The sequence below is a fragment of the Canariomyces notabilis genome (genome assembly GCF_033297395.1).
Source record: "Canariomyces notabilis strain CBS 508.74 unplaced genomic scaffold N656scaffold_1, whole genome shotgun sequence".
Taxonomy (NCBI): Eukaryota; Fungi; Ascomycota; class Sordariomycetes; order Sordariales; family Chaetomiaceae; genus Canariomyces; species Canariomyces notabilis.
Window position 1 is genome coordinate 202,687 of NW_027041823.1, and position 17,082 is coordinate 219,768.

At 54.3% G+C, this 17,082-nt stretch overlaps 6 protein-coding genes across 6 annotated transcripts; 2 read left to right on the plus strand and 4 right to left on the minus strand.

Moving 5' to 3' along the window:
- Positions 1 to 401: 401 nt before the first annotated feature.
- N656DRAFT_764305 (uncharacterized protein) lies at positions 402 to 2,413 on the minus strand (the record flags this gene model as incomplete). The annotated part of the gene is made up of 2 exons (XM_064813319.1): positions 402 to 2,303; positions 2,363 to 2,413. 2 exons carry the CDS (start codon positions 2,411 to 2,413, stop codon positions 402 to 404), a joined length of 1,953 nt encoding a protein of 650 aa, XP_064674555.1.
- A 3,854-nt stretch (positions 2,414 to 6,267) lies between these two features.
- On the minus strand, positions 6,268 to 6,679 carry N656DRAFT_4312 (uncharacterized protein). The gene has a single exon (XM_064809628.1). The coding sequence runs from the start codon at positions 6,575 to 6,577 to the stop codon at positions 6,362 to 6,364; it is 216 nt and encodes a 71-aa protein (XP_064674556.1). The 5' UTR covers positions 6,578 to 6,679; the 3' UTR covers positions 6,268 to 6,361.
- Positions 6,680 to 7,283: 604 nt separating this feature from the next.
- N656DRAFT_772989 (uncharacterized protein) lies at positions 7,284 to 9,388 on the minus strand. Its single transcript, XM_064813975.1, has one exon. The coding sequence runs from the start codon at positions 9,295 to 9,297 to the stop codon at positions 7,327 to 7,329; it is 1,971 nt and encodes a 656-aa protein (XP_064674557.1). The 5' UTR covers positions 9,298 to 9,388; the 3' UTR covers positions 7,284 to 7,326.
- A 229-nt stretch (positions 9,389 to 9,617) lies between these two features.
- N656DRAFT_772991 (uncharacterized protein) lies at positions 9,618 to 11,699 on the minus strand. Its single transcript, XM_064813976.1, has one exon. The coding sequence runs from the start codon at positions 11,216 to 11,218 to the stop codon at positions 9,791 to 9,793; it is 1,428 nt and encodes a 475-aa protein (XP_064674558.1). The 5' UTR covers positions 11,219 to 11,699; the 3' UTR covers positions 9,618 to 9,790.
- Positions 11,700 to 12,732: 1,033 nt separating this feature from the next.
- Positions 12,733 to 14,073, plus strand: N656DRAFT_4350 (uncharacterized protein). The gene is made up of 4 exons (XM_064809645.1): positions 12,733 to 13,029; positions 13,160 to 13,247; positions 13,315 to 13,584; positions 13,758 to 14,073. The coding sequence occupies exons 2-4, from the start codon at positions 13,172 to 13,174 to the stop codon at positions 13,931 to 13,933; spliced, it is 522 nt and encodes a 173-aa protein (XP_064674559.1). The 5' UTR covers positions 12,733 to 13,029; positions 13,160 to 13,171; the 3' UTR covers positions 13,934 to 14,073.
- Positions 14,074 to 14,749: 676 nt separating this feature from the next.
- Positions 14,750 to 15,903, plus strand: N656DRAFT_700029 (uncharacterized protein; the record flags this gene model as incomplete). Its single annotated transcript, XM_064810830.1, has 2 exons — positions 14,750 to 14,980; positions 15,049 to 15,903. 2 exons carry the CDS (start codon positions 14,750 to 14,752, stop codon positions 15,901 to 15,903), a joined length of 1,086 nt encoding a protein of 361 aa, XP_064674560.1.
- Between the last annotated feature and the right edge of the window lie 1,179 nt (positions 15,904 to 17,082).

Below are 17,082 nucleotides of genomic sequence, written 5' to 3' on the forward strand. Positions count from 1 at the left end.
GGAACACTGTACATATCGCAAACAGCTGGGGGCGTAGTGGTATGTTTTTGCGTTGCCCTTCTCTCAGGGCGCATCTCTATCCCTGCCCAACAAAGCCAAAACAAGAAAACATGGAAAACATGGGCATGAGGATATACAACCAAACCAAACCAAACCAGCCCAGCCCAGACCCAAGCCAACGCCCGGGGTTCTCAGGGATAAAACGTGTCATGATGGATGCCGCTTTGCTATGCTGCCGTAAGGATCGTAAGAATCAGATGCTGATGTTGGTTGTTGTTGTTGATGGAAAAAAGAGCCTGCCACCGGCCGATGGATATGATGGATAGTAGTACATGGAACCCCCTTTTGTCTTGTTGCTTGTGAGGGGATTATGGTAATAATACAGCTTATCAACACATGCTTTAGAGAGCAACGGCAACAGCAAGCGCAGCAATGGCAGCGAGGCCAAGGCTGGCGGCGGTGCGGCCGCTACCAGCAGTGACGGGGCCCGTCGTGGTGGGACGGATCGAGCCGGTGCCTGCGGGCGGGGTGGGCAGGCCGACGGTGGTGCCGTTGGAGGTGATGACGGGGACGCCGCCGCCGTTGCCGCCGGCCGGGCCCGTGACGATGGGCAGGGCGCTGGTGATGGGGACGACGTCGACACCGCCCGTGGTGCCCGTGGTGAAGCCAACTTGGGGCACCGTCATGCTCGTGTTGATGACGGCCGTGGTGCTGGAGCTGGGGATGGGCTGGCCAGCCTCGTCGGTGCAGGGTACGACGACGGTCGTGTCAACCACGACCGTGGTGTAGACGGGCGCGACGGTGGGCTGCGCCGTCACGGTGATGTACGAGGTGACGGTGGCGTCGGTGGCAACACCCGGGTTCTGCCCGACGTAGGGAGCGCAGATGCCCTGGAAGTAGGCGACGGCCTCGGCGATGATGGCGTCGGTCTCGCCGTGGGCGTACAGGCAGTCGTAGACGCTCTTGACGAAGGTGGCGTCAGGGCAGTAGCACGCCGTGTCGGTGTTGTCGGCGCAGCTGACCAGGAACATGAAAGTGTTCAGGCAGGACGGCACAACGTTGGGGCAGGGCAGGGTCTCAACAGGCTTGACAGAGGTGGCGATGCCGCTGGTACCCGGAACAACGACGGTGCCGGACGGGGCCTGGGTGGTGCTAGAGCCGGCGCCCAGAGTCGTGCTGGAAGCGACAGAGGTGCCGGGGACGATAGTGTTGGTCTCGATGCTGGTCAGGGTCTGGGTCACCGGGCAGATGGTGGTCGAGACAGCAATGGTGACAACCGTGGTCACAACAGACGAGTTGCCAGGGCACGAGGACACGGTGGGCGCGCACTGGGTGATGGTCGACGTGCTGGTGGTGAAGATGGTTGACGTGCTCATGGAGCTGGTGACGATGATCTTGGTGGTGGTGGCAGTGGTGGCAGGGAGCGTGTCGCTGCTGGTCGAGCTGACACCGCTGGACGGGGCCTGGCTGGTGCTGCTCTCTGCGGCAGAGCTGGCCGAGGTGGTGCTGCTCTCGGCGGCGGAGCTGGCGGAGGTGGTGCTGACGCCGGGGCTGACAGTCGTCGTAGTGGACCCTTGAACAGGAGCGGTGCTGGTCTCCGAGGCAGTGGAGCTGCCGCCAGTGGGCTTGGGGCTTGTGGTTGTGGGCTTGGTCTCTGAAGGGCCGGTTGACGAGCTCCCCTTGGCCGAAGTCGTCGAGCTCTTCACCTCAGTGGTAGTGGTAGCAGCGGTAGTAGACGGCGGGGTGGTCTTGGTGGTGCTGGTCTTGGGAGGCTTGGTCTTGGTGCTGGAGGCGGTGCTGCAGTCGAAGGAAATCGTAGGAACTTGGATGCTGCAGCTGGGCTTGGGCTTGTTGGGCTGGGGAGGATAGATGATGGTCACGTTCTTGGCACCGCCGCACTGCCTGTTGACCACAGTGGTACCCGACTTCTTGCAAGGGCTCCGGTGCTTGCAGGTCGACCCATCAGGCATGTCGTAGTGGAACTCGAGATCGCAGTCGAACTCGGGCTTGACATGGATGGATCCTAGGGAGAACTTGTCGATTGAGGCGCCGCAACCAAACGAAGGTGACTTCTTCTTGTCGGATGTGCATGTGCCGCCGATGACCTTCTTGAAAGTCCGAGGAGCAAAGCGGCCGCCCTTGCTTCCGCCCTGGTCCTCGCACTTCCAACCGCTGAAGGTGAAGCCGTTGTAATCGAAGAAGTCACCAAAGTCCAGGTCGTCCCAGCTGAAGCCAGGCTTCTGCTTATCGGTACACTTGTTGTCGGTGTTGCCAGGGCATGTAAATGGGGGGGCATTGTGGAACTGAGGTTTAGGTGTTAGTCGTCGTCGAATAGCACCCGGAGGACAAAAGAGCAACTTACAGTGGCCGTCACCCCGGCCGCGAGGGCAAGAATCGGAACGAAGGTCTTCATGATGAAGTCTCTAATGCCTGTGTCGAATGCTGAGACAAGATAACGATGGACTGTGGAAGTGATGTGTATATATTAGGACGGCCTTTTGCGCCTTGGAGCTGTTGCCAACGAAAGTGTGTTTGTTTTCTATGTGGAAACAAGACGAGAAGAAAAGAAAAGGGAAGCGAGACAAAGAAGCGAATGACTTTGCCTCTGTTGGTTGGAGTGAAAAGAGAAAAAAGGTCTTGTTGAACACAAGTGAGGAAGACAAGAGGGAGAGTTGAGGAGAGAGACGGCGGTTGGCAGAGATTGTTATACACACCTTGGACACCGAGACCGACATGCTCTCACCCCCCTCCCCCCCGTCCGGGCCCCGTCCGGGTTGCTCGGCAGGGGTGGTGGGCCAGACAAAGAAGTGGGATCATGGGAGATGGGTTTGCCCAGGGCTTCCTTCCCAGGGGATCGACAGGACTCCCGATGAGATGCCAGGTTGGAGGAAGTGCAAGTGGCCGCCAGCCAATGAGATGGGAAGCACACCCCGAAATGGGAAAGCTTCCTAAATTGCAATTTTTGCCGTAACTTCACAGTATACAGGGTCCAAAGGTGAGTGAGTGGTTGTCGAAGGCCCATCTCTGAGGCCACACAATGCAAAACTCGAACCTGTGGTGTTACAGTTCGTTACACTCACCACTCGTCGAAAAAGGGGTACGTCCAGTTAGAGCTTTGGTGGCGCGCGGCTCCCTCAAGCCGCGGCGCTGGGCGTGCAACGGTTGGCTGACTGGTTGACAGGGGTTATTACCGGGGTCTGGTCAGGGGTCGATGGGACCTCCCAGTCCAATCCATTCCGTCTCCAACAACACCTGGCCAAGGCCGGAGAGAAATGTCTTACCCTCTTGCATAGCGCGTCTGTGTAGTGGAATAAGTGGGTAATAAGTGTATGGCAGCGTATAGAAACTCAAGCAGTCGGGTCATTCAACTTTGCATCATCAGTGCTATGGTAGTTAACAGTACATTGAAATTCTTGCCATATGACTGGACATAACACTAATTCAGGTACTGTAATTACCCGTACTGCGTATGGAAACATCCATGCCTGAAAAGGACAGACTCAAACCACCAGGATTGAAGTGTACAAACATGAAAATGTAGTTGAAAATAACGTTATGTTGACTTCAACGTTGAGCAGACACTTGTCCACGGTGAGGTCCGTTGGCACATTGTAGCGGAGGGTGCACCTCTGAAACAGATGGCAGCGAGCTCAGCCACACCGGCCGCGCTACTGCAGGTACGGAGCAATCAACTGGGGCCCTGCAGTCAACCTGGTTTTTGCTGTGCCTGGTGCCGGGATCTGGATCCAGACTGGGCTTTGTCGGGCTTTCGGTCTCTCAGCGTTCTCATCAAGCGATCGACTTTCCCCGCAGGGAGCGATTCCCAATCTGCTTAGCCGCCACGGGCCGAATGCTCGATCCAGCGCTGCACGTGTACGCTAATGTTGAATAAAGTCTAAGCGATGCAAATGGTATGAATTGCTATGTAACATTACCAATATAATTCGTGTGTTAATATTGCTGGGAAAGAACTCCTGGTCAGAAATTATAGTGGCTAACTTGACTTGAGTTACTACTGTACTGTATAAGAGAATTGGATTCCAGTTGAGAGACCTCGGAGGTCATCATGATGTTAAAAATGACGGGAGCTTGTTTTACGGTCAGCGAGTGCCACCAGGAATCCAGTGCCGCGTTTCACAGCAGCTGTCATGCTTTTGTTAGACTGGCTGGGCTGCCCTTGCCGTCGGTACACTACAATACACTAGCCTTTGGTTTCAGGATCGTGGGGACGCAGAGCGAAACAGGTAGAATATTGGCCCCTGTATGGTCCAGAAGGCAATCGGGCGAGTCGGGGCAGTTGTGTCCGCCTGCGCTTGTACATCACAGTACCGTCGACGGCGACCTCACCAATGTGCTCAAGTGTAAACTTCAAATGCTCGGCTACCTACACACGTAGGTAGCTTATGTGATTGCAACTGCGGTCTGCAGCTGGAGAGAAGGTCGCACGAGGAGCACAATGGTCACCGCTTGCTGCAACGATGGCGGCCTGTGCACTCTACAGTCCCCCCCTTGTTTGTTCGTTAGCGCCTGACTTCAACACCAGGGTCAGCCCTAAGATTTCAATCCCAACAGCAAAACGGCAAATTTTCTCACGAAAAAAAGGCTCCGAAGAAAATAGTCTTCTTGAATAATGCTAGATACTCTTTTTTCTCGCATTGAGTCAACCGTTTTGGCTGCTGAGAAGCATTTTCTCTGATTTCTGGACAAGGACCCCTGTCAGAGTCTTGCGCTAACAAACAAGGGTTGAACTGTATGTGTCCACCTTGTGCCCACCCGGAATCACACCGCAGATGCCGGGCACAGACAGGTCGTCCTAGCGAGAGCGAGGCCGATTCTTCAAGAGGTCTGGAGTGAGCATAACCTGACGATAGGATGGCCAGAGTCATGCCATGTGTGAGCTCGGTGTTTGGCGAGCAAACAAGTGAAATCCCACTCGACGATATTCGATAGGTACCTATTTTTACATAGCCTGAAAACGCCCAAAACCCAGAGAGAATCGTCATGGCGCCTCTGAGCGGGAAGCTGACCCGCACCCACGAGGCTGGCGAATCGCTTGTCAGATCGGAGCGATCAGTGGGACCGCCTTCAACAATGATCTCTCAACGACCGCCGCCTCGAATCTGCATGTTTCAAAAAGCAGAAACGAGAAGTAATCAAGTATTAAGAATCCTAGATCTCTATTGTACAAAGTGGTGTAAGTGTAAAGACTCCACGGACCTCGGTCGGTCCAGGACGTCTCAACGCCAGAAAGGGACAAGACCAGGGGCAAAAGCTTTTCCTGATTGGTATGGGTGGTGCGCCCGTGGGCGGACATGGTTTGTTTCGGGTTGGTCGTATTTCAAAGATCCACCGACACCGAACAACACCCGACAGTTCCTCCTTTCGCTGATGCAACCGTAAACCGTCAACATCGTGGCAGCAGGGAACGTGGATACTGGATAGCATCGCTTGTAGGAGAAACTTTTAGCGTGCTATCTTGCTGTGCGCCGAGAGAAGATTGCCGAGAGAAACAAGGCCGTCCCAGCAACATGGCCCTCTTCCCTAATCCCTATCCTGCGTCACAAGCTCTCACAGTCTCCAGAATCCAGTCAAACACACAGAGTATCTTCACTCAGCCAATTGATTACATAACGGTAGATGGTTTACCCAAGAAGAGGGAAGGTACAGGTCAATACTTGTTTGTTTGTTAGCGCGGGACTTCACCCCACTTAATCTTCCCCTTCTCTGGCATGGCGCTAAGGCAGCTGCATCCAACCAAAAACCTCTGATCCGGCCCACATCTCCTCGAATTCGTGCTTTCTCTCCCAAAATATCACTGAGCAACCTTCTATGAGCTTCAATGCGGGTTGGAACCCAGCTTCAAGGAGCTGAGAGCCATTGACCGAAGAGAGATCCTGAGTAGAATTGAATACTGTTCACTTCACCCCACCTGAAATACCACGCTAACGAACAAACAAGGGTTGTCCTGTACTGCACATAACCTAAAGTATCGGGGAAAGCTTCCTCAGAGGGCACAGCGCGGCACGCAGTGTTTAAATAACAGCAAGCAAGTAAACAGGCCATCACGAACGAGGCCCAAATTACAGTACCGAAAGTACTTACTTGTGTCCTTGTAACGATCCCATAGGGCGGCGATGGGGCACGTCGTTGAACGTGCAGATCTCCGATTCTCATCTGTCATCTAGAGCCATCATCAGGTGCTGTATCCCGGCTCTTCGTGCAATCGCCACTCTCGGCACTGGTATTGTACGGAGGTATGTATGTACAGTACAACCCTGGTTTGTTTGTTAGCGCGGAACTCAGGACAGGGGTCCTGGTCCAAATTTCAAAAAGATGCATCTCCACAGCCATAAGGAATATATCAACGTAGAAAAATAAAGCATCTAGCAATATTTAGAATGTGCCATTTCATATGTCTCTTTATCTGTGCAAAAAGTGGCTGTTTCGCTGTTGAGATTTGGATTTTGGGGCTGAGCCCTGTCTTCAAGTCAGGCGCTAGCGAACAAACCAGGGGGGCATTGTAGTACATAGCGACTATGTCCTTGCCAGCCGAGGCCAGCCTACTGTTTCTACACATAATAAATGACCAATCATGTCCAAGTCATGCAAAGGATGAGGCGCAGCACTCAAAGCACCCACTAAGGTAGCGCCATTCCGGCCCCAATTCCTCTTCTGTTCTGATTTCCGGTGTTCGTGACTCTGGCGTGGATACAGTGGAGCACTACGGAGGTACTCCGGCCCCACTCAAGTCCGTTCCGAGATTCGGCGCCGGGTCCGATAGCACAGACCCAAGACAAGTAATCGACGACCGGCGTTCTCTCAGTGTAGGGATCCAGAGATCCCTAGGGATCACACACCTCGAGTTGAGATATGATGCATACTGGTAGACTTGATGAAACTGGTTTAGTCGTGTCTGAAGGTTGAATGAGAGCTCAATTTGAGTCTCTCCGCCCAGGATAAAGGTAAATGTTCATGACCCTTTTCTGCTCCACCGAATACAGTCAACGCGATAAGTATGTACCAAAATTCAAGAGCTTACTTCCCTTAACTTGGTCATCGGCAGGACCAACACCTACCTGTGCCTCCTCCTTTGTGTATTTGTGTACATCCTCCGCGGGCTCGGTCTGTACGACACGAGCTCATACTGAAGTTATCACCTGCTTCCCCACAAGCTACGCGCCAGTCTCACCACGGCTGGACTTATACCTCTTGCTTCGAAACTGATGTGAGCACATCACCCAAGGAGCAAAGATGTAGCCGGGCAGAACGAGGTTTGCCGTTCGGCAATGGAATATGCCACTTTCGTAGCATAAATTCGGTTTATATTCAGCTCCCCTGTAAAGCTCTAATCCTCGCCTCCGCCGCCCTCGCCCGCCTCTCTCGTTCCAGCCGGATCCTCTGCTCATCAGACAAGCCTCTCATCTCCTCCTGCCGTCGTTCTTCAGGGGTCTTGGGCAGTCCCGCACTCAAGATTCTTCCACCCTTCTTCCCACTTCCACCACCACTACCATCAGGAACCCTAGGTCCCTCAGCACGCAGCCTCTCCTCCTCGGCCTTGCGTCTCTGCTCCTCTTTGCTCTCCCTTTCCTTCCTCTCCCTCTCAGCCCGCCGCTCCGCCTCCTCACGCTTCAGCGGGGCTGGCACCCGCGCGGCAGCCCAGTCCCATGCGGCCTCGCCCAGCTCAGCGCGCGCGACGCGAAAGGCGTCCCGCGTGGCGCGGTCGCCGGCCAGGTCGAAGGGAGTCTTGCCTTCGCCGTTGAGGACTGTCGGATCGGCGCCGCCGCGCGCGAGCAGGCCCACAACGAGCGGGGCCGCGTTCTGCGAGGCTGCTAGGTGCAGCGGGGTCGGCGCGTGATGGTTCTGTTGCGTGTCGGGTGGGTGGAAGCGGAAGTTGGCGTCTAGCTTGTTGGTCGATAGGTAGGAGAGGAGGGCAGGTAGTTTGGAGCGGCGGATAAGGGCTTGGATTTGTGTGGTATGCAGAAGCGCGGCTTCTTCCTCCTCGCTGAGCTTAGGTGCTGAGGGTTTCGGCTCGGCCTTGGGTTTAACCGGTTTGGCTGCCTCGTCGGGCACGGGGAGTTCGGCCGAGGGCTGTATCTCCTTGACCTTGAGACGTGTCAACTCAATGAAGGAACGCATCAGCTCATTTTGGGTCGCTCTGCGCGTGCTGAAGGGGAAGCCCCTGATGCGGGGGTCGTTGGGGCGTAGGACTTGGTCGTCGTAAGGCCCGAATAAGGTCCGTCTATTTGTCGTGCCTGTCGCCCGAATGAACAGCAGATCGCTGGTGTCAATCAACGCTTTCCAGTCTTTGAGGAGGCCCCGGACATCCTCAACAAGGGCCTGCTCGTTGTAGCGACGGAGCGAGGAGCCAGCAGAATGAGCCGTTCCTTTGGCATTATCGTTGGCAGATTGTGAGCCGCCCTGCTTCCGCCGCGTTGTGTACCGATGGAAGGTTTTGTGCGCCAGGACGACCGCCTCCCTGTTGAGCGGTCCAGTAGAGCCATGCTTACTCTGCTTCGGAGCCAGGGAGACCACCATGGCGGCGAAATGACCACCGCCAATCATGCAAAGAAATATATGTCTGCCATTGTAGGGAGGTGGTGCTGCATTACCGTCTTTAGCGGGTTTGGGCATCGATATCGGCGGTAACTGTCTTTGTCTGATTGCATCGACAATGGCCTCTTCCTTGCCCAACTCCTCTGTCGAAAACAACGCCCTGTATATCCCAAAATAGGTATTATCTGGCAGTTTAGGGGAACTGAACCAAATTAACGGTGGTTTCCCGGTCCCTCTCCTCGTCTTCTTTGGTTCCTCCACCTCTTCCGTTGTGCTCGAGCTGAGCTTGTCAGCTAGCGAAGCTTGCTTCTTAAGCAGCGCGGACAAGGTGGTTTCCTTGCGCGCATCGTCCTCTTCATCATCGCTATCCGGTGTGTCAGAGCCCGAGATGCTTTCGTCCAATTCGTCCACTAGTTTCTCGAACTCGGCTTCAGAGACGGGTCTGAGGCCATGTAGCTTCTGCTTGAGGTTATAGTGGTGGAGGTCGGTTTTGAGATGGTCCCTCTGCTCCTGAACCGTGACAAAGGACAAGCCGCAGAGGGAGCATGTTTGGGCTCCGAGAAGATTGTCTGAAGAGCCAGGTGCTGGGCTTTGTCCCCGAGAAGGTGTATCATCGAGTCCGCCATCCTGGAGCTGCGAAGCTAGCCCCTCCTCCTCCTTGAGCGATAGCGATTCAAGAATTTCGGGGGGGAGCGCAAACAGATACAGTGGCCGCCGAAGTAGCTCTTCCTGCGTCTTGTCCATGACTCGTGTGCTTCACGGACTGGAGAATGGTATAGAGGCAAGAACAAAATACGTGGAAAAGACAGTGACAGTTGCTCGACGCCGATCAGTTGGTGGCGGGGTGCTTGTTTTATCGGCTTGGTGGCACGCCGATAAGAGTCATACCGCGCTTATCGCATATCGCCGAGACAAACGTCACGAAAAACGGAGCTGATGATCGACTGCATTGAGGAAAGCGTTGGAGAATCAGCGTGGGTGATGAATTCTAGCTACAGCCTGTTGTCAAATAATGCCTTCCCGATTGTTCCAAGCAAAGTGGTGTCATTAGTACAACGGACGGACGAGGAGACGAAGTGCCTTAGAGAAAGAAAGGGTTGTGATACAGTACAAGACAACAGCAGACAGGGTATGTATTTCTTGAAAAAAGATGAACGGGAACCGCCAACCCTCCCCTCGCTCTTTCCCGGGTCTATGAACAACATCCTTGAAGCAACTTATACCCCAAACAGTTGTGCTACTGTCTGGTCGCATCGTCCAAGTCACTTTGACGTTCCTCATTTTCCAGTTCTGGGGCGCTCCTGCTAACCCTACGGTCTTCGACCGCGTGTTCGCCACTGCTACCGTCTGAATCCCATTGAAACAGTTCGCCCAGTAGTGGCAGTGTTTGGGCCTCTTCGACCGAGTCCTTGTCTTCAACCAACCGCCCAGGACTGCTCCTCTCAAGCCGAGCCTCTGCAATGGTGTGCTCAGGCGTGTTCCTCCTTACCCCCTGATCTGCTGCCTCCTGTGTTATCAAAATCGCGATGGCGCGCTTCACCACCTTTAAGCCGTTTGCCAGCCAGGATCTTGAGCGCCGGAAGAACCGAGATTCCCACATACTCAGAAGAGCAAGTGCAGTCAGAACCACATAAACCCATGGCACTCCCCGCGGTGCCGTCAAGAGGTCCCATACGCACAACACGACTAGGCAAAGCTGCCACCGGAACTTGGACCACATCTCGCGCAGGTCGTACTCAACCCAGTGCCAGAGTGGCACATCCACAAACTCTTGCCACCTCGCAAGCCACTCCCCCTCAGCATCCGGTGTTGTCTTGGCATCATCCAATTTCTGTTTGAACCAAGCTAAACGGCCGTCCCATTCTGCCAGGAGCTGAGCGTTCGACGGCTCCTCCGCGTACGGCTTCTGCTCGAGGAACCGGACCCAGCGCGCCACAATGCCAGAGGCCACGGCCTCGTCAACAGCAAAGTATTCCCGGTGATACTTTCCACAGCGGCAGAGAAACTTGCACCTGTGGTTTCGAAGCTCGGCATGCACGAGACGCTCTATGCGTTTACAGTAGGATTTGGAGTTGACGGGGATCGTGTAAGGCGACTGGTCCGAAAATGTGAAGCCTTCGTCGTCGCCTCGGGCTTGACAATTTGCCTTGATTTGCCTTATGCGCTCTTCCACGTTGTCTTGGGTAGTATAGCCGATCTTGATGAGCTTGGTGCCGTTGCGGACGGCCGACAGGACGTAGACGCGGCCTTTGGCGTGATCCAGCCTCGCTGGTTCCTTGATCAGCTTGATGATGGATGCGTCAATGGAGCTGCGATTGGCAGTGGCATGTTTGCCGCTGAGAGTTGGCGTTTTCGTGCCGTTTACATCGTGTTCTCCACTCGCGACTCGTATTTGAGCGCCGTTGGCAGTATCTCTGCTGCTCGGTATGGACGTCTGGGTGTCTCCTGTGGCATCCCTGCCACGCCGGACAGGCGTCCGGGGCTCTTCCAGGCGCCGGGCCGACGTCTTGGTGCCGTCGGCATCTCTGCCGCTCGTGATAGGTGCTTGGGTGCCCTCTGATGGTGTGCTTTGAGTAGGCGGAGGTTCATTGGGCTTTTCTGGGGTGGCTGGGGGAGTAAGGGGGAGACCTGTAGCTGGTAGGTGTATGCTATCTTGGCCCGTCATAATGGCACAGACCACTCGATGTCTTTCCACTTGTTCACAAAAGCGACCATTAGGAGCCTCCCCTGAGAATATCAGGATTTAATACCGAGTCTCAAAGCCTCAGCGAGGTAGCCATAGCAAGGGCGGAGGGATACTGCGCCTTTGGAGCTGTCGGCCGTCCCAACGCGGCCATCGTTAAGCCTCATTCAGGTGTTTGAGGTAGCCAAAGAGCGGGAGCATTCGCAAAGGTGGAGTATTGCAGTAGACCGAGATCCGTCGGAAAGAGTTAACATCCGGATGTATTCTCGGAGAAGTTGCTGTAAATGCGCGATCATATGGAGGCCTGCCCTATGTGGCCAACCTCATACCAATGTTTCGAGAACCCTGAGAGAGAATGGCAAGGCAGAATATCGAGACTGATAACGACATAGCGCTAACGGTAGAGACAAGAATGTATATTTCTGAAACATGATATTAGCATTAGGTCACGGTTGAGGTGAGGGGTTACTGCCTGGGCAGGTAGGTTACCTTTATTACGGCCTGTCTCGACTCTCGACACTTGATATCGAATCGTTGGACCCGACGGTTTGGGTAGGGGCACAGCTCCTTGCGCCATCGTTGTGGCCGCATGACTTTTAGCCCAGTGTGATCCGGGGAAAACAAAAATCCCTTCCCTTAAGGTCAGCAACACACATTCTCTAGTTGCTTCCGCTGGCCTCAAGTTTTGAGTTCGAGGCTCAGGCACAGCACGGGATGGCGTCGTGCCGCGAACCCATGTTCATGTTCAGGTCTGCAACGAAGGACCTGAGCTCTGCCTTCCGACGGTGCCTAGGACCCTAGGTAATCCAGACAGAAAACGGATGCAGCATGCGGTATCCATGCTCTCTGCATTTCCGTAGGGTTTCGCCTGGCTTTGCGATGAGATTGTAACTCTAAAACTTCACCACGATGATTGATGATCACGTCGGTGCCTTGCTCCACACGCACGTGGAGAGCAAGGATAAGCGGCATCAGTGAGGACCCGCCTAGCATTCGGTGATGATCCTCGCTGTTCGGCATTCACAGAAGAGGAAAAAAAAAAAAAAAAAAAAACCCAAAATCAAAAAGGAAAAATTTTCCTCGCTCATCATCCTCACATGATACTCCAGTGAGGTGTTTCACCGTTACCTAACAAATCCAATTGTGGAGCAGCTAGACATTGCTTGGATCCTTATTCCGTGACCATGGGGCAGGTCCATGGCAAAGGGACACTGATCGTGCTTGCCGAAAGAGGGCCACAGAATGGCGCAGTTCACGCCGGCCATGCCCCTTCCTTCCCTATTTGATAGGTAATAGTATGCCTCATCATTCGCCTTGACGCGACTCCTAAATCGACGTTCAAGATTCGATGCACTCGCGACATCGACGGAGAATACTGGACGAACTCCAGTCGGTCAAACAACCTGACCCCACACGGCAACGGGGATACCTGCCTTAGGGTTACGGATCCTGGTGGCTGCTCCCGTCGGGGAACATGTGGTTCCCGTGAAATATTCTAGAAGCTGCCGATCCGTGCCCAACTTCGCCAGCTTGGCTCTCCTGGAGAAAACTCACCGAGGCGAAATAGCGGCGTGGAGAGCGCCTGCTTTCAATGGCCTTCAACAAGTAAACCCAACAGAACGTCAGCTACGCAACTTGTCAGGGAACCAATGCAACCTCGGGACGAGTCCTAGGACAGCTGCTATCGCCGGGCCCGACGCTGTCAGAAACAGGATTGCTGTATCAGGGCGCCAAAAGACCTTGATGCGACGAGGCATGCGGGAAGCGAGTTGTAACGATTATTTTACACCAAGGTAGGTCGGGATCTTGGAGACCGCCAGAGCTCAACAGAACAGGGCGTTCGTGAACGAAAACCTCTCCATCTCTCAAGTACCGCGTCCAGCTGGTTCATTTGGCGGCTGACGGCAAGCTGGCCACGGACAGGAAGCTCGCGTCATGGGCTTCGAGATGAAGACATGGACTGACATGGGCAATCCTTCCTTTCCCCGAGACGATATGCATCACAAAATCGGTGAGGCTAAAAGATCGCCTTGCTGTCATATCGATCGAAACTGCACTGATGATTCATTATTGTCCAGGACATCCTTGTCTCGCTCCTATGCAATCTCTTCGCGTCGATCGAATGATATGGTGGAGCATCCGAACAAACCTCTTGTTTTTTCATGTCGTGGCTTGTATCTTTCCCGTCGGTCTCTGCTCACGGCCGAGTTTCGGCACACGGCCAGTGGCAGGAGCCGACGGAGAGAATAGGATGCAGAATCCAACCTCTCCAGACAGGAGGAGTGGTGCCCTTGTCAGTTGGGGTCGATCCAGAAATGCCCTCATGGCTGTCAGATCTCTCGCAGCAGGTAGGGCAAGAGGTGACTTAACAAGACGCGGGTGGTTGTTATTCCCGGGCAATATCGCAAACGATTCGCTACAGCAACAAGTGCGGGCTGCAAGCATCTTGGCTGTTGTTGCCCGTGAACATTGACCCCCAAACGGAGCGCGGCTTACTCAGCTCCTGACCGGTCGGCATTAGGGATTCAGTCAGGCCGATGTACTCCACGAGTACCTCCGTACCCTTGCTTGAACCGCTTCCTTTGTCCTCACCCTTCCATTCACGTCCATGACAACAGACTGCCTGGCATGTGTATATTGGTGAGACTTTTCCCGGTAGGTAAATCCTCTGATACGCCGTTGCGAGGTCGCTCATAAGGGGTTTGCTACATAGGTATATCAGAGGACAGGATACGGAGTATATGGTGCAGAGTACTCCGGGCCATGTCCCGACTTAACGCCGACAGGAACGGGAAGTCTCCGAGCTGAGCTCCGTGAATGACCCTGAGCCAGGCCGGACCCAGATGAAGTACAAAGACGCAGTTCGAAGCGCCTCTAATCGATGATGATTGTTGCAAGCACGAGCCCGTGAGCAGTTCAGATCTCCAGTATTCGAACCAGGCGTTTCGCACAAGTCATTCATTTATCATCACGACGTCAGCTTGCCTCTTGCTGTCTCCGCAAATTAGTGATCAGAAATTCCCTTGTCAGTGAGTCAGGACAAGTTCGGTACCTTAGCTCCACTCTTACATCAGGCGATCCGCGTTTTCGGACATAACGAGCATGCCGACCGTTGACCAGCCAAGCAACGGCGCAGGACGCAAAGCCCGAGAAATGACGGGATGTCAGTGTCCTTACTGCTAACAAGCGACGCATTGCCTCGCCCAAACCCTCGTCTCGAGGCTACGTATCTTACAGGTACTTGGTAATTCGGTAGACAGACTAAGCGCATCATCCTAGCCCTGCTTTCAACGAATTATTAATCCCGGACTCCAATCTGTTATGCATGCACTTCTCATCCTTGAGATTGGGGGACGCCGAGTAAGCTCCAGTCTGTCTGCGCTGAGGCGGTTCCTTTATACATCTACTTGGTCCCTCCCCCCACCAAAGCGAAGTTGGACTTACACCTAACCTGGAACTTTCCCTTGTCCGTTTTGAACCATCTCTTCACTTCATATACCCTATTATATCACGATGGGTCTTCCCTCGCCTCCAAACGAGGAACTGCTCAAGAGCCAGGCTCTTAAACGAGCACACTCGATTCCCAAACCACAAAAGGCAGGAAACAGGGTCACGAAGCGGACAAGCACTCATGTCCACAGCCAGCCGCAAACCCCAGTCGTAGACAGCCATTCTCAGCATAGCGATGGGAGGCATAAGAGAGTATGGAAGGCATGTGAGAGGTGTAGAATGAAGAAGACAAAGGTAACTTATATCCGACCCCGGCATGTGATGGGTTGCCCTTCCCTGAGCCCCTGACTGACTTGGTGCAGTGCGACGGGGAGTTCCCGTGCAAGAGGTGTAAGGACGACGGGTTGGTTTGCACCGCAGGGACAAGGAAGAAGACCGAGTATAAGCAACTACCGCGGGGGTACGCCGAGGTGCTGGAGAACACTCAATTCGCCCTGGTCGCCACGGTACAGAAGCTCTTTTCGATGGTACGAAACCAGCAGCCGTGGGTATATGGGGAGCCTGAATTGAACGACCGAGGCCAGCCCGTCATTCATGATATCGCCTCTAAGCTCGGCTGCATACGACCCAACAGCGACGTGGATCTTCCGGTACATTCAATATTTCCCGAAGACGAGGCTGGACTGGCAGAGCTGGCGAGGCAGTTGGAGGAGCAGCAGAAGGAGACGGGCTCGCAAAGCGGCGGCGGCAGCGGCGGCAGCAGCAGCAGCGGTACGCAAGAGACAGAGTCCAACTGCAACCAGACGGACCGCGCCAGTTCTTCGGCGGCTTCGGACCTCGATCACTCGGACCTCGAACAAGACTACCGAAAAGCGACGATGGGGTCGGCGACGGCCGTCACCATGTCGCCAGTCAGTCTCTCGTACGGCGACTTCGATCTAACCCCTTCAACAGCGCGGTCCGAGGGCTTCCCGCCTAGCCAAACGTCGCCCAGCATACAAACCTCTTTCTCGTGGCTCGGCAGGCCGACGTCGATCGACTTTCCTGCGCAGCCCTACATCACCAGCGGGACGTCGTATCTTGATATGGACATGGATATGTTACAACGCGGCCTGCTCGACACCAATTTTAGCACCATCAAATCCGAGTTCATGATGGGAATCAACGACCCCATGACGCCCGTGATGTATCCGGGCTATGACGCCCGCTACGACTAGGTTTCTTGGGGGTCGGGTTTCATGGCGGCATGGGAACGTGTTCAACTTTGGCCAAGGCACGGCAAGGAGTTAGGGCGCAGGAGGAGAGAGGGCTGGCTGATGTACGTGTACCATACACACTATTAGACCGCTGGGTGATTTTTCTTTCTACACTACGGAACATTGGAGGCACGAGGATTCGGATGGGAAATGAGGTGTACGACTAGGCATGTGAGGCATCATTCTTTCGAGCCCATCAAGCTCGAGTCTACGGGTTCCAGCTGGCATCACCATACATAATAGTGTGGCGAAAAAAAGGGGGGCTTGCTCGAGCACACGTTAATAAAGTTAGGCCATAATTTCTCTCGCCGCTTAGACACGGAATACTATACCTACACATGCTTAACATTAGTGCGCAGCACAACAAACACGTTCACTTTGCTTTTGCAGATTCGCCGGGGCCGTCGCGGGCTTGACCCTTTGGTGAAACGCGCTGTAGAGAACCACGTAAACGTGGGCGGCTCAGCAACAGCCACTATACGCGTGGCATTGGCATTGGCATTGGCATTGGCATTGAAATCTCGGCGTTTTTGATTCCTTTCTTGTCAACTAGCAAGTAGAAACCAAAGCTGACCCTGCGGGTTGGCTGCACTGCCCCAGAAATCCCCCCAACAAACAGCCAAACGAGGGGTTCGAAGCGACGAGAAGGGGGCCGGGGTGTTTGATCCCAAAATCTGGCTGGGAATGTATCCGAGACCGTGGGATTGGAGAGTCGGGCTAGAGATTGTTTTCCGCCCTGGGCTTGGCGCTGGTCTCCTAAGTGATCGCTTTCGCTTTCTTCAGGGCATCAAAACGTTTAACTACGGACGTAACGTGTTCTGTACTGTACAGTACCGGTAGGACACCAGGGCACTTACATGCTGCATCGGCTCTGCTTTGACCCTGTGATTACTAAAACAAATCAAGCATAGCACTTATTGGGTTTGTAAAGGTCAAACTGAAGTTTCGGGCCAAGAGCCATTTTATCTGCGGATGCGCTTACCTTCTCACACCTGACCCTGTCACACAAGAACCCCGTACAGAAGTGTAGGTGCACTTCGTACCTCACTATCACTTGGCCAACTTGGCGGTCGGGTCCTGATGTCCTTCCTTCCTGGTTCGGAAACAGAACCTTGAACTCCTGTCGTCGTCATTCCCCGC